This window comes from Scheffersomyces coipomensis, assembly GCF_036884675.1.
Source record: "Scheffersomyces coipomensis strain NRRL Y-17651 chromosome Unknown DFJ63scaffold_7, whole genome shotgun sequence".
Classification (NCBI taxonomy): domain Eukaryota; kingdom Fungi; phylum Ascomycota; class Pichiomycetes; order Serinales; family Debaryomycetaceae; genus Scheffersomyces; species Scheffersomyces coipomensis.
Genome location: NW_027042898.1, coordinates 465,490 through 479,400, shown reverse-complemented (window position 1 = coordinate 479,400; position 13,911 = coordinate 465,490). Strand labels below are relative to the sequence as shown.

Here is a 13,911-nt window from a genome sequence, read left to right as displayed (position 1 = left end):
TCTTTTCTAATTATTTTAACAATATTCTTTTAATTGAATCAAAGGCAACTTCTGTACATACAATAGTATTCTATAAACCCTTTGCTAAATAGTAATAATTGGTAACGTGATAGATCACCTGACCATTTTTCCATGGAAATTTAAACCAAAACAAAAGAACGCGTAATGACTAAAAAAATTTCATTCTAATTAATATAAGGTTTGGTGTTTGATAAGCAAATCAATATCATCATAGTCAGTTGCTAGCACCATCAGTCATTGGTTAAATGGAGTTTACCCAGCCTACGCAAACACAACCAACCCAGCAATCACCTCCAACTCAAACCCAAGATGGTAGAGAAGTTGACTCGAAGTTAATATGTCGATTTATATGTGCAACGGGTCAATTGAAATGCTTCGACTTTGGTAAAGAGAAAGAAACTATCAATGGTAAAAAGGAGTGGGTTATTGGAAGGGGTACAGATTGTGATTTCAAAATGAACTTTTCTTCAAGACTTTCAAGTAAACATTTCAAAGTATGGTTAAATGAACATGATAAGTCTTTATGGATTCAAGATAATTCCACCAATGGTACATATTTAAACAATAATAGATTAGTCAAGGGTTCAAATTATATATTAAATCAAGGAGATGAAATATCGGTAGGAAATGGTGTACCGAAAGATGTGGCAAAGTTTGTGGTGTTGTTCTCCGATGGTTATAATCCACTTAAACTATCAACTTCAAATCAAAATTCAATAATTCAAGATGAAGGAATACATAAGGATTTTACAATTAAAAGTGAGACCATAGGTCAAGGTGCTTTTGCAACTGTGAAAAAGGCTATAGAGAGATCCACAGGTAAATCTTTTGCCGTCAAAATTATAAATAGAAGAAAAGCATTGAATACTACAGGTGGTGGAGCATTGGAAGGTGTTGATCGAGAATTGTCCATTTTGAGAGAGTTGGATCATCCTAATATTGTCGCATTGAAAGCATTTTACGAAGATATGGATAACTACTATATAGTAATGGAATTAGTTCCAGGAGGTGATTTGATGGATTTTGTGGCTGCAAATGGAGCAATTGGTGAAGAGGCAACTCAAGTTATAACTAAACAAATTTTAGAAGGAATAAAATATGTACATGAAAAGGGAATATCACACAGAGATTTAAAGCCAGATAATATTTTAATTATGCAAGATGATCCAATTTTGGTCAAGATAACGGATTTTGGTTTAGCTAAATTTAGTGATAATTCTACTTTTATGAAAACATTTTGTGGAACTTTAGCATATGTGGCTCCTGAAATTATAACTGGTAAATACGAACAGACTACTGATAATGGAAAAAGAAATTATTCATCCCTTGTTGATTTATGGTCATTGGGTTGTCTTGTCTATGTATTACTCACCTCACATTTACCCTTTAATGGGAAAACGCAAGCACAGATGTTTCAAAAGATCAAATTAGGTGAATTCCATGAGGCACCTTTAAATTCATACCATATTTCACACGAAGGTAGAGATTTCCTAAGGCAATGTTTACAAGTAAATCCAAGATTACGTATCACTGCCGATGAAGCTTTGAACCATGATTGGATCCAAGGAGCTTACTGCGAAGAATCTCAACTGCAAAAACCTTTAAGTTTATCACAATCACAATCACAACAATCAAGGAAGATAGATAATGGTTTAGCGATTGATGCATCTATGAGTAAGATTGATGAAGACGTTATGTTCAGGCCTTTAGAGGGTAAGAAAGTCAAAACTGGTAATAACGCATTCAAAGTTCCGAAGAGAGTTATTCCATTACCTCAAACACAAGCACCACCCGCAAGTCAACAACAAAGAGCCTCCTCTCAACAACCTTATGAACCAAATATATCAAGCTCACAACCGAATAGAGCAAGAAGAAATAGTAATGATGATGAGAATGAAAATGAATCTTCAAAATTGAACTTTAAAAAACAAAAATTCGCATCTCAAATTGATAATTCCTCAAGCAGGAATTCAACAGCATTTAACAATATAACGAACTTACAAAAGAAACGATTAGTAGGCAATAATGGATTGCTGAATATTGCTGAAGTGTCAACAGAAACTTATCCTAAGGGAACTTGGTTAACTTTAGAGCCACTCCAAGACTCAATGTATACTAGCCCAGTCCACATGGATGAATTAAATTATCATTCAATTGGTAGACTGGAAGTATGTGATACTTGGATAAATGATGATAGAATGTCTAAAATCCACTGTATATTTCATAGATCTAGAAGCAATCCTGATGGAGAATATGTCATAGAGTTATTAGACATTAGTACAAATTCATGTGCTGTGGGCGAACAAACTATAGGTAAGGGTAGAAAAATCATAATACGAGATAAAGATATCGTACATTTATTTATGGATGACAGCTCGAATGAACTGATTGGATTTAGGGTCATTGATAGAAATGCAAAGAAATCAGTCAGCGAAGAAATTCCTAAAGTTACTCCCATGACTTCAATCGATAACTCTCTTAGAGAAAAGGTTCTGACTGGCTTCAGTCGTTAGCGATTATACATTATGTTAGACTTTAATATATACAGCTTTTCATGTATTTACTCATTATCTGTAGTTTCTATTTACAAATTTAAGCGACTATTTATATACTGTTTACCATTGAAGGTCTCTCCATTCAGCTATTACTTTCTCATCAATAGGATATTTCAACATATGATTTACTCCTAAATATCCAATATTATAGTTTTTAAAATCAACTAAAAAGACGAGCAATCTAAGTCTTAGGTTCTTTAAATATTCTTCTTTACGTACCCTCCTTTCCTCTAATGTCTTACCCTCGCCAATATATTTCAAATCCAGTTTAAGATCAAGAATCAAATTACGTTCTAAACTGGCTATCACTAACTCTTCTTCTCCAAGATCCCAAATGTTTCCATTATCATTAGCACCACTTAAATAATAATTATCCACTAATAAATAATTGTAATAGTTCTGTAATATCCTCCGTACAACTAGTTCCGGGACTAGTACAGATGGCAACATTCTAGGTACAAGTCTTAATGATTTAGCTAGAACCTTTGCTTCATCAAGTGGTAAGTTATATGCAGTTTTCAATGATAAATCCACAAGTCGATTTGAGTCGTATCTTTTGCTTCTTATTTCATCAAGTTTCTTGGAGGCAGACACGTTCCACAACAGAGGTAATATAGATGGCAAAACACATGTCAGAGGAGCTACTTCGGGAACAAAGTAGCACAATAATGGTGTGCTTTCCATGAATATTAAAGCTAAAACCGCAAACAAAGGTATCTTGTTGGTATTTGAAGGTGCTCGTTTAAGTACTTGATATTCACTTCTAGTCAAGTTGAAGAGTGGTAAATTGTCTTTATTATTTTCCCGTTTAATGAATTCTTGCGATTTAGTGGAATTTTGAATATCATTTATATACAAAACTTGGGACATTTCAAGAGTTAACTTTTTAAAATTTCTAATTCCGATAGATAATCCATTGCCTCTACTATCGACTTGATTAATTAGCTTCATATTCGATAATATGGAACGTCTGAGTTTCCTTCCTTGCAGAACTCTAGATAATCCTTCTTTGTAAAAGGTTGCTAATGATTTGGCAAATGCGATCCCTTGCTTCCATTTCAAGCTCACTGCTAGTATTTCAGGATTAGAATTCTTTATCTCTTCATATATGTCTTCTTTTGACTTTATTGGAGCTGGAATGGTAACGATTGAATTCATTTTCTGGTAATTGTCTTGCTTTGATGCTGCCCAAAGTGATTTTAACGTTTCTGTTGTCTGAAGCTCCTGAAGGAACTGATTCCTCCTAGCTGGAAACTCATAGAACGCCTTAGTCAAAGCTTTACCCGTTCTACTCATCGTTACTCCTCCAACCTTAGTATCCTCTTTTAAGAGCAGTTGCACTTTTAAATCTTAATCCATAACTGCTTTGAAAAAGATTCCTGTATTTAAACTGGGACTGCATGTAAAACAAATATGGCAACTTTTTATTTACTAATTGAAAACTATCTATATGATCAATTTAATTACAAGTTGATTATTCAAAACACAAGTATGCCAAAGCCTGAAAGAAGAATAGTATCTCCACAAGACTTAGAAAAGTGGGTGGAGTCTCCTTCATACAATTTAATATTACAATTTGTTGTTGACTTGCAAGATCTGATCACTGGTTTAACTAATGATGCTGAAGTGTATACATCAGAGAATGTTCATTTGATTTTAAAGGCATTAGATGAAGTAAATGTTATAATAGATGAAAATCCAGTTGAGATTGATAAAAACATATCGAGATTTGGTAAAGTTGAATTTAGAGATTTTTATGATTCAGTTGCTCAGAAATCAAAGCAATTTTTATCTTCATTGTTGGATGAAACTAATGACAAATTCATAGAGTTGACATCATATTTTGACGAAGCTTGGGGTAACAGAACCAGAATAGATTATGGTTCAGGTCATGAATTGAACTTTATTTGTTTCCTTTTATCCTTAAGAGAATTAAAAATAGTTAACCAGAAGGACTACTCGGCCTTGGTATTAAAGGTTTTTACAAAGTATATTGCCATCATGAGAAGATTACAAAAAATATATTGGTTAGAGCCAGCTGGATCTCATGGGGTTTGGGGTTTAGATGACTATCACTTCTTACCATTCTTATTTGGATCAGCTCAATTAGCCACTCATCCTCATATGAAACCCAAACTGATTCATAACGAAGAATTGGTAGACCTTTACTACAAACAATACATGTATCTAGAATGTATTCATTTCATTAACAACATTAAAACTATCCCTAAAAATCAAACTGAAAAGCTCAGTATAAGGTGGCACTCTCCAATGTTAGATGATATTCTGGCTGCTAAATCATGGCAAAAGATAAAAGAAGGGATGATCAAAATGTATAAGGCAGAAGTTTTAGGCAAGTTGCCAATCATACAACATTTCATGTTTGGAAGTATAATTTTGTGTCCTGAAGGTGTCAGTAAACACGATGAAAATAGCAGTGATGATCATGGTCATGATGACAACTGTGGCCATCTTCACGATGTTGCAAATCCTTGGGGTGATTGTTGTGGTATCAAGATTCCTAGTGCTATCGCTGCTTCAGAAAGTTTACGAATGGCAGAACATCAAACACATCATAAGCCAATTCCATTCGATTAGTTTTGTAATATAATTATAATACATTCTATCTATAAGATATACATACGCTATATATATAATTTATAAGATAATTATTTATTCGTTAAACCCAATATTAGTAGATATTAAAACATGTTTTGGAAATGCACCAGCAAATGGAAGTAGTATCTTCATTTTATGCTTTTCATCCTCATATTTTGAAACATGAACATAACCCTTTATACTTGTATTCAATAAATCCTTTCCCAGATTATTAGTTTGTGGTAACTGGGTTATAGCCATGATGGAATTATCCAAGTTGGATGAACTTGGCTCAGTCAATAATGAATAATATTTAGTTAAACTATCATCAGTTTTCGATTTAACTTCTGAATTCTCATCTTCATCAGCAGCATATGAATCAGCCGAAGGTAAAAACGCCAACGTGGATGCGATATCCAGTGCAAGAACAGCTTTATATATTATTAAATCTTTGGCATCGATATCAGTCTTGAATGGAGATAATCTTGTTTTATGATTACCATTAAAATATTCCTTGATAGTTTCTTCTTGACTTCTTCTTATGAAACCTTCATCAACTTCAGCCACACCTCCACTAATTGGAACTTTTATAATTTGTAATTGGGATAATTTATGTTTGAATTTTTTCTTTAAATCAATTAATAATCTTTCATTCCCCATTATAACTATTATATCCACTTCAAAATCAGATACTATATTTTCAATGATGGTGAAATCTTTTATTGATAAAGGCGGAGTATCAATAACTATCCCACTATTTCTAATGGATAAGTCTTCTTCCAATCTGGACAAGACTGTGACACCAAGCTTTGATATTTGATATTTATACAAGTCTAAATTCTGATTGATATCGGAAAATCCATAGTTTTTAATGATGGGTTGTTTTGGATTATGATTCATACTACCAGTTGTAGTAGTGAAACCATATCCATTTGTGCTTTCAACATCTAAGGTATCACTTATTGGTGTAGCTGATATGGAACCTGGTAAGCAAAAGACACCATCTCTTGGATTTAAATTGACTAAAATAGGACGACTATCCATTTTATTAGCATACCCAACAAGAGTCTTCGCTAAAGATGTTTTACCTGATCCAGGATTTCCAATGATTAAAACTTTTGGACCTTGTTTCAAATCCTTTGGATTCAAAATATTAGAATCTCTAGTTTCTTGTCGAATAGTCTCCAAACCTAAATGTAAATTGATATAAGTTGTTTGAGCTTGAGTTTCATTACTTAAATATTCTGATATTTCTTCATCTTCATTAGTTATGACAGCTTTGTTTTGTAAAGTGGTATATTCCAACTTACATCCATTCGATAATGGAGCATATATGGCATATTTAACCCCAGTAAGTTGTAATTCAACATTAAGTGGCAATTCAGTTCCAAAGATTTCTCCAATCCCATCAATAATCTTAAATTTTAAGATAGTTTTATGAGGAACTTCGAATCTCCACTCTGAAAACCCAGGTATTTCAACTTGAATACTATCTTCCGGACGGAAAGTGGAAGTATCACCACCACCAAATCCTGGAATTGACATTATATCTAATGGTGTATAATCAGTAGTATGTTATATCAACTGCAAAGGCAACAAGAACGGTATATTTTTGTGTATGAGAAATTTTCAGGCTAAAATGGAGTTTCCTGTATACAAGAGAACCTATAAACTTTTTACAACTGTTGCAAATACAATATATGTATAAAAATGTCAAATCTTTGTATTATGAATATTTAATAAAAACTAAGCTATGTAGAGGTAGACGTTACCCTGATCTATGGCACACTGTGATAGATTTTGAAATTTCCTTAACCTGTTAAGAAAATGTGTTTTATTCGAAATTATATACCGGAGAAATCCAATTTCTTTGGTTTGATTCTTGATTGATTTGCAGTTAATTTCACAATTCTTCTTTGCCCTGTCTTGTTATTAACCAATTCCATATGTGTGTCGTAATTGACTGATTTAGAATTGTCATCAAATGGGTTTGAAGACATGGTTGATTTATGTACTGGGGTAGAGTTTGTAGTTGACAAGAATGGATTTTCAAGCTTTGTAGGTGTTGGAAGTTCTTCATTATCTTCTTCATCAGATGAATAATAATTATTATATGATTTTCCATGCCAATGGTTTACTAGACTATCATTTATCAATTGAATTCCTGGAGTTTGAGGTATATTCATATCTTCCTCTTCCTCTTCTTCCTCACGATAAATCATAGTTTCATCTGCTTCTTCTTCTTCTACTTCATTTCCATATCCACCAGATGATAAGAATATATTATCCTTATGTGACATATTTCTAGCATATTGTCTTCCTGAACCAACTTTAGATGGAGCTGGCAATAATAAACCAAATGATAATTTTTCTTTTCTATTTGATTCTACATTCAGATTACTAGTAAAGAAATCACTAAGATTACCCATTATTTTCCTTTTCCGTGAGTTTGGAGATTTATGAGGAGTGAATTCAGGTGTTATGGGTAATAACTTAACAGATGATTTAGGAATAGTTAAATTATTTGACTTCTTCTTCAGTATTGAACTTGGCGTTTTGAAAGTAGTCGGAGTAGTTGAAAAGGTTGTGTTAGCATTGACAGTATTACTACTAGTTGACAAGAATGGATTTTTAGACTTTGATGTAGTTGAAGGAGTTATCAAACCATTTCGTTGTTGAATTGGAGTAGTTGATGACAACGGAGTCAGCATAGTCCTACTTGACTTTGCATTGGATCTAGGCGGCGTCAGAGGCGTTAAAGTGATATGTGACATTGATAACTAAGCTAATAGATGAAGAATATGAGACAGTAGTTACAAGATGATTTGATCTGACATATAAATAAGTGATATTAGATGAAATGAGATGGGATGATTTGGTATAGATCAATCAAAATAGATTTCTTGCTTAATTTTTGTGGTGTCGTGTTGTGTCGTGTCTGTGCGCGTCTGAAAATAAATGGCTGGTAAAAAAAAAGAAGGATAGAAGAAAAAAAAAAGTCTGAGAGAAAAAGGATTTTTCCTAATTGGGAAGTGATGATAGTCAGACATATTATTAACTATGCATAATTTGGACTATACAGATGGATTAATTTGCAACAATTCTATAAGTAGTAGGAATAGTGTTGGCAGTATGATAATCAACTGAGCTGAGTTTAAGGGCTCTGAGAAGGGTGAACTACTTTTGAAATAGGGTGTTAAGGTGAAGTTCATCGTAACCGAATATTTTAAGTTCTAAACTGTGGTGATTCAATATTAACAATCGCAGACGCTTGGAAAGTCAATTGTAGATGGTCTCAAAAATTGTATAAATTTAACTCATATCTTTTGATTTATATAATGGCTAAATTATCCAGTTAAATAACCAACTTACACATTTACTGACAAACTTCTGCTAATGTCCAATATCTGACGATTTCTGATCTATAAAACAAATCAAAGTTAAAATTATAAAGTTTAACATTTGACATCCCCGATATAATCGGAAGACTACCAATTTATGGCACCTGTAAATCTATACCTTCTAAATTGATTAGTATTGTTATACCCTGTGATAAATTTAATTATAAATTAGAAATCACGATGACTATAATAAAGGCGCTATCGTACATTAATTTCATTAGTTGTAACCTTTTTCGAAATATAAATCTAACAGACGGGTTAGAAACGGTTAGTATAGGAAATGGGTGGAACGGTATGGTTAAGATGTACTGCATATGTTTTAAAGTTACATTATAATTGAAGAAAAAGTTTTTGATTGCTTATAATTGGGTACGGCTAAATACTAAATGCTATTTCATTTTATAATTCTAGCCCCCTATTCCAGTTTATAGGTTTTCTTTTTATTTTTGGTACTGATCGGCAAAAATCCCTAAATCTATGGTATGCACGGCATGTAGCAAGAATTAGAATTAGACATTTTAATTACTATAGAGTTCGAATTCAAACTTCACTGACGTAAGAAAGTCAAGTAGTTGACGTCAACATAGATACTATAATTAGTAATTATATAATTCAAATAATAGAAGACAGAGATAAATATCGACATAATTTATAAATTTAATAATGGGAAATTATTTACTGCCAATAAATTGACAGAGATAACCGCTAAATAAAATACACCAAAATAAAAAAAATAAAAAAAAATAAAAGAAAACCAACAAAAGGGGAAATTCAAAAAAAAAAATAATCAGACAAAATGTCGTGCTGGTTTAAATTTTATAATTGACTAATGATTACATCTGTTATCTCAAATGTGGTGAAGGGGACGGATGACTTCGTCCGTTATCGTTTAGAAGTGTGGTTTGCACCCGTACAGAATTACTATGTGACTATCTAGAGTGACTAAGAATAGCTTTGTAAATCCCTTATTACACTTTCCGTAAATAATGAAAAATGTGAATAATTTGAAAAATTTAAATGGCAGTCTGTCTGTCTGATTGTCAGTTTGTCTGTCTGATTGTTTTGGTTTATATTTTTGTGTTTCAGTGTCTGATTTTTGTTTTTGTCTCTCATTTTTTATTGTTATTTTAATTTTGTGTAATTTTGTGTACGACAAAAGTCCTTACCAAAAGCAGAGACAGACAAAAAAAAATAAGTAAAAGACAAAAAAAAAAAGTCTAAAAAAAGGATTTATGAAAATGAAAGTGAAAGTGAAAATGAAAGAAGAGAGAAATAGAGAAGCTCAATCTATTCTACCTTTCTTCGTTCTTTATCACTACCAAACCCTTTATAGAGAGTATCGTAGTTCCAACGATACTGAGTAGATCATTGCTTGGTCCTTGTTTAAACATCATCCATCCAACTTCCACGATACTACACATTCAGACAAAAATCATAGTTAGTTAACGTTAGTGTATAATTTTCGGGTGTCTCCATAATCAATTATTTCATCTATTGATAAAGTTGTGGTTATCTCATACGATAATAAGGCGTTAAACCTAAAATATCAATTATATCATCTAATTGCATCTTAACCTTTCGATTGCATCTATTCAAACTATACCCGCTTTAGTATTTTATGGTAAACCACCTATATTTACTATTTCTCATTTCATATTCCCATTGACAGTCCGTTTTACAACCACATTTATTCAATTATCATCCATCAATCGAAAGTTAATCATTAATTCAATCAATCTATCATGAGTTTTTTGTTCTGTTGTCTGGGTGAATCTTCTGATTCAAGTGATGATAAATCTCAAACTCCTCAAACTAGAACCGTTAGTTCAGGTGTAAATAGAAAGGATATAACCGCAAATAATATTAATCCAAAATCATCAACCACTAAATCTACTACATCCAATACATCAAAAGTGCCAGAAATAGTTGCTACCGCTACTAAAACTTCTAAAGGTCATCAAAATAGTAATAGTATACATAAAAAAGATTTACTTGATGATGATAATTCTATAAATGAAACTGACACCATAACAAATACTGGCGACGAAGCCAATAATACTCCTATATCTCATCCTGATAAACAATTATCATCTGATCAACAACAAAATATAATAACTCAAGTTAGTCCATCATCAAGTAATGGAGTTATTTCTGCCTCTAATAAATCCATTAATTCTCATCAAAATAAACAAAATGGAGTTGAAGAACAAGATGAAGAAGATGAAGATGATGATGATGATGAACATGATGAAGAAATATATGATGAAGATGATGATGAAATGGAAGATGAATCAGTTTTAGATTTAACTAAACTTCAAGATGGTCAAGCTTTTAATCCTGAAACTGGATTTCTTTTGGGCAAAAAGGATAAAAAATTTGGTTCTAAAAAATGTCTTATTCTTGATTTAGATGAAACTTTAGTTCATTCATCATTTAAATATTTAAAAACTGCTGATTTTACTATTCCAGTTGAAATTGATAATCAAGTTCATTATGTTTATGTAATAAAAAGACCTGGAGTGGATGAATTTTTAAAGAAAGTTGGTCAATGGTATGAAGTTGTAGTATTTACAGCTTCAGTGGCAAAATATGGAGATCCTTTATTAAATAAATTGGATATTTATAATTCTGTTCATCATAGATTATTTAGAGATTCATGTTATACTTATCAAGGAAATTTTATTAAAAATTTATCTCAAATAGGACGTACATTAAGTGATTCAATTATTATTGATAATTCACCTGCATCTTATATATTCCATCCTCAACATTCCATTCCAATTTCAAGTTGGTTTAGTGATACTCATGATAATGAATTATTAGATTTATTACCATTTTTAGAAGATATATCTAAAACCAACGTTGATGATGTTGGATTAGTTTTAGATATATCATTATAGATAAATGTATCATATAAACCAACAAAATGAACAAAAAATACATCCACTGCTACTATTATATATATATACTATTACCTCCAAAAACTATCAAATAAACTATCATTCATCACCTCATCCCGCTTTCCATTTACTATATTATCGTTACTGTTATTATTCGTTGCATTATTATGCAACTTTTTTCCCATATTTTTTCATTATATTAATATTTTTTATTTTATTCACTTTTATTTTATTTAATTTTATTTAATTTTTATTCTATGGCTAATCCCAAACACCCTTATAGATTTTCAGCAATTGACAAAAAGACCCAAAACTAAGATATATCTTCATCCCCACCACCTCCAAAACAGAAAAGCTCCATCATAAACAAAATGTTAAAACTAAATCACTCAATCAATCAACAGAAACAAAGAAAGAGACCAAAGTTTGATAATAAGATAGATATGCTATTTTTAAAAGAGGATGTACTATCTTCATAAACAATAGCACATACATAAGCAGGACTTATGTTTTATTGTTGAATTAGGTTTATCGATGGGATCTTTTGATTAAGGCTTTTATTATTTGTTGTTGTCATGGTCAAAAATGATAGTATAAAGAAAGCAAAAGAGAGGTTAATAATCATCAATATGGTCTTATTACATAAAGCTATTACTTCTAATTAATTATTATTATTATTATACTTAACATTAATACAATATAACTCTGTAATTATAATGCATATGTTTATATATGAAACTGTTTATTACTATGTACAAATTATTTTTCGCAGTAAGTTAAACAGGAAAAAAATTTAACCAAAAATAAAAATTAAAAAAAAAGTTAACCAGAGATGAGTTTATACCATATTATAAACCTATAAATACTACATACACAGTCTCCAACGGAAGAGACAGCCACATCATATCAGCATATTTCATTCATAAGATTTAGCATAGTACGTTTAACGCTCACCCCAGGAACAAAGAATAAGTAAATCTATTGCAAACATGAAGATAAAAACCATCAGTAGATCATCAGATCAATATGTTCCCGTTAGAAACACTCAAGAATCATCATTACCACGTAATTTAAATCCTGCCTTACATCCCTTTGAAAGAGCCAGAGAATATACCAAAGCTTTAACAGCAACCAAGTTGGAAAGAATGTTTGCTCAACCTTTTGTAGGTCAATTAGGTGATGGTCATCGTGATGGGGTTTATTGTATTGCAAAGAATTTCAATACTACTAATCAAGTTGCTAGTGGTTCAGGAGATGGGATAATAAAATACTGGAATATGACTAGTAGAGATGAAAGTGTTACATTCAAAGCCCATTATGGTATGGTTACTGGGTTAGTGGTGACTCCAACTCAATCAAGAATGTTAAGTTGTGGAGATGATAAATATATTAAATTATGGTCTGTGAATCATGAAGAATTCGATCATACTTTTGGTGAAGATGAAGTTTATAATAATAAGAATAAAGGGTTAGTTAAAACCTTTTTAGGAGAACATGCATTTAAAGGCATTGATCATCATCATCAAGATGATGTGTTTGTTACTGGGGGATTATCCATTCAATTATGGGATATTAATAGATCAAAGCATATTAGTGACTTAAGTTGGGGTGCTGATAATATTAATACTGTTAAATTCAATAAGACTGAAACTAATATAATTGCTTCATCAGGTTCAGATAATTCTATTGTATTGTATGATATTAGAACCAATACCGCCATTCAAAAAGTTGTTACCAGTTTAAGAACCAATTGTTTAAGTTGGAATCCAATGGAAGCATTTAATTTCGTTAGTGGTAGTGATGATCATAATGCTTATTTATGGGATATGAGAAATTTAAATAAATCGATTAATGTATATAAAGATCATGTGGCTGGTATAATGGATGTTGATTTCTCTCCTACTGGCGAAGAATTAGTTACTGGTTCATATGATAAAACCATTAGAATCTTCAGAACTAGAGAAGGTCATTCAAGAGATATCTATCATACCAAGAGAATGCAAAGAATCTTCTGTGTCAAATATACTACTGATGCAAGATATATCTTAAGTGGTTCAGATGATACTAATATCAGAATTTGGAGAGCAAATTCGTCAGAAAGAGCAAGTATTAAATCTACAAGACAAAGAAATAAGATGGAATATGATAACGCCTTAAAGGAAAGATTTAAACATATGCCTGAAATTAAAAGAATATCTAAACATAGACATGTTCCAAAGGTTATTAAGAAGGCTGAAGAAATCAAGAGAATTGAAATTAATAGTTTAAAGAAAAGACAAGAAAATGATAGAAAACATAGTAAACAAGGTAGTAAGCCTTACGTACCAGAAAGACAAAAACATATTAGAGGTACAGCTATTAAGGAAGATAATTAGATACTTTTTTTTATTTTTAAATAGATTAAATTTAATTTACGGTGAATTATATTTTAGTTTT

The 13,911-nt window shown here is 31.4% G+C and overlaps 7 protein-coding genes across 7 annotated transcripts; 4 read left to right on the top strand and 3 right to left on the bottom strand. All coding sequences in view use genetic code 12, as the record gives it.

The window, feature by feature from the left end:
* Positions 1-266: 266 nt before the first annotated feature.
* On the top strand, positions 267-2,572 carry RAD53 (serine/threonine/tyrosine protein kinase; the record flags this gene model as incomplete). The annotated part of the gene is made up of 2 exons (XM_064905516.1): positions 267-1,671; positions 1,711-2,572. The coding sequence occupies 2 exons, from the start codon at positions 267-269 to the stop codon at positions 2,532-2,534; spliced, it is 2,229 nt and encodes a 742-aa protein (XP_064760064.1). The 3' UTR covers positions 2,535-2,572.
* A 64-nt stretch (positions 2,573-2,636) lies between these two features.
* DFJ63DRAFT_337443 (uncharacterized protein) lies at positions 2,637-3,872 on the bottom strand (the record flags this gene model as incomplete). Its single annotated transcript, XM_064908552.1, has 1 exon — positions 2,637-3,872. The coding sequence occupies one exon, from the start codon at positions 3,870-3,872 to the stop codon at positions 2,637-2,639; it is 1,236 nt and encodes a 411-aa protein (XP_064760063.1).
* Positions 3,873-4,067: 195 nt separating this feature from the next.
* On the top strand, positions 4,068-5,174 carry DFJ63DRAFT_289811 (peptidylprolyl isomerase; the record flags this gene model as incomplete). Its single annotated transcript, XM_064905259.1, has 1 exon — positions 4,068-5,174. One exon carries the CDS (start codon positions 4,068-4,070, stop codon positions 5,172-5,174), a length of 1,107 nt encoding a protein of 368 aa, XP_064760062.1.
* Positions 5,175-5,249: 75 nt separating this feature from the next.
* On the bottom strand, positions 5,250-6,719 carry DFJ63DRAFT_337441 (cleavage polyadenylation factor subunit; the record flags this gene model as incomplete). Its single annotated transcript, XM_064908551.1, has 1 exon — positions 5,250-6,719. One exon carries the CDS (start codon positions 6,717-6,719, stop codon positions 5,250-5,252), a length of 1,470 nt encoding a protein of 489 aa, XP_064760061.1.
* A 299-nt stretch (positions 6,720-7,018) lies between these two features.
* SOL1 (Sol1p) lies at positions 7,019-7,948 on the bottom strand (the record flags this gene model as incomplete). Its single annotated transcript, XM_064906535.1, has 1 exon — positions 7,019-7,948. The coding sequence occupies one exon, from the start codon at positions 7,946-7,948 to the stop codon at positions 7,019-7,021; it is 930 nt and encodes a 309-aa protein (XP_064760060.1).
* Positions 7,949-10,317: 2,369 nt separating this feature from the next.
* DFJ63DRAFT_315346 (phosphatase) lies at positions 10,318-11,475 on the top strand (the record flags this gene model as incomplete). Its single annotated transcript, XM_064906534.1, has 1 exon — positions 10,318-11,475. One exon carries the CDS (start codon positions 10,318-10,320, stop codon positions 11,473-11,475), a length of 1,158 nt encoding a protein of 385 aa, XP_064760059.1.
* Positions 11,476-12,166: 691 nt separating this feature from the next.
* On the top strand, positions 12,167-13,908 carry SOF1 (rRNA-processing protein). The gene has a single exon (XM_064905515.1). It carries the CDS (start codon positions 12,465-12,467, stop codon positions 13,848-13,850), a length of 1,386 nt encoding a protein of 461 aa, XP_064760058.1. The 5' UTR covers positions 12,167-12,464; the 3' UTR covers positions 13,851-13,908.
* The last annotated feature ends 3 nt before the right edge of the window (positions 13,909-13,911 follow it).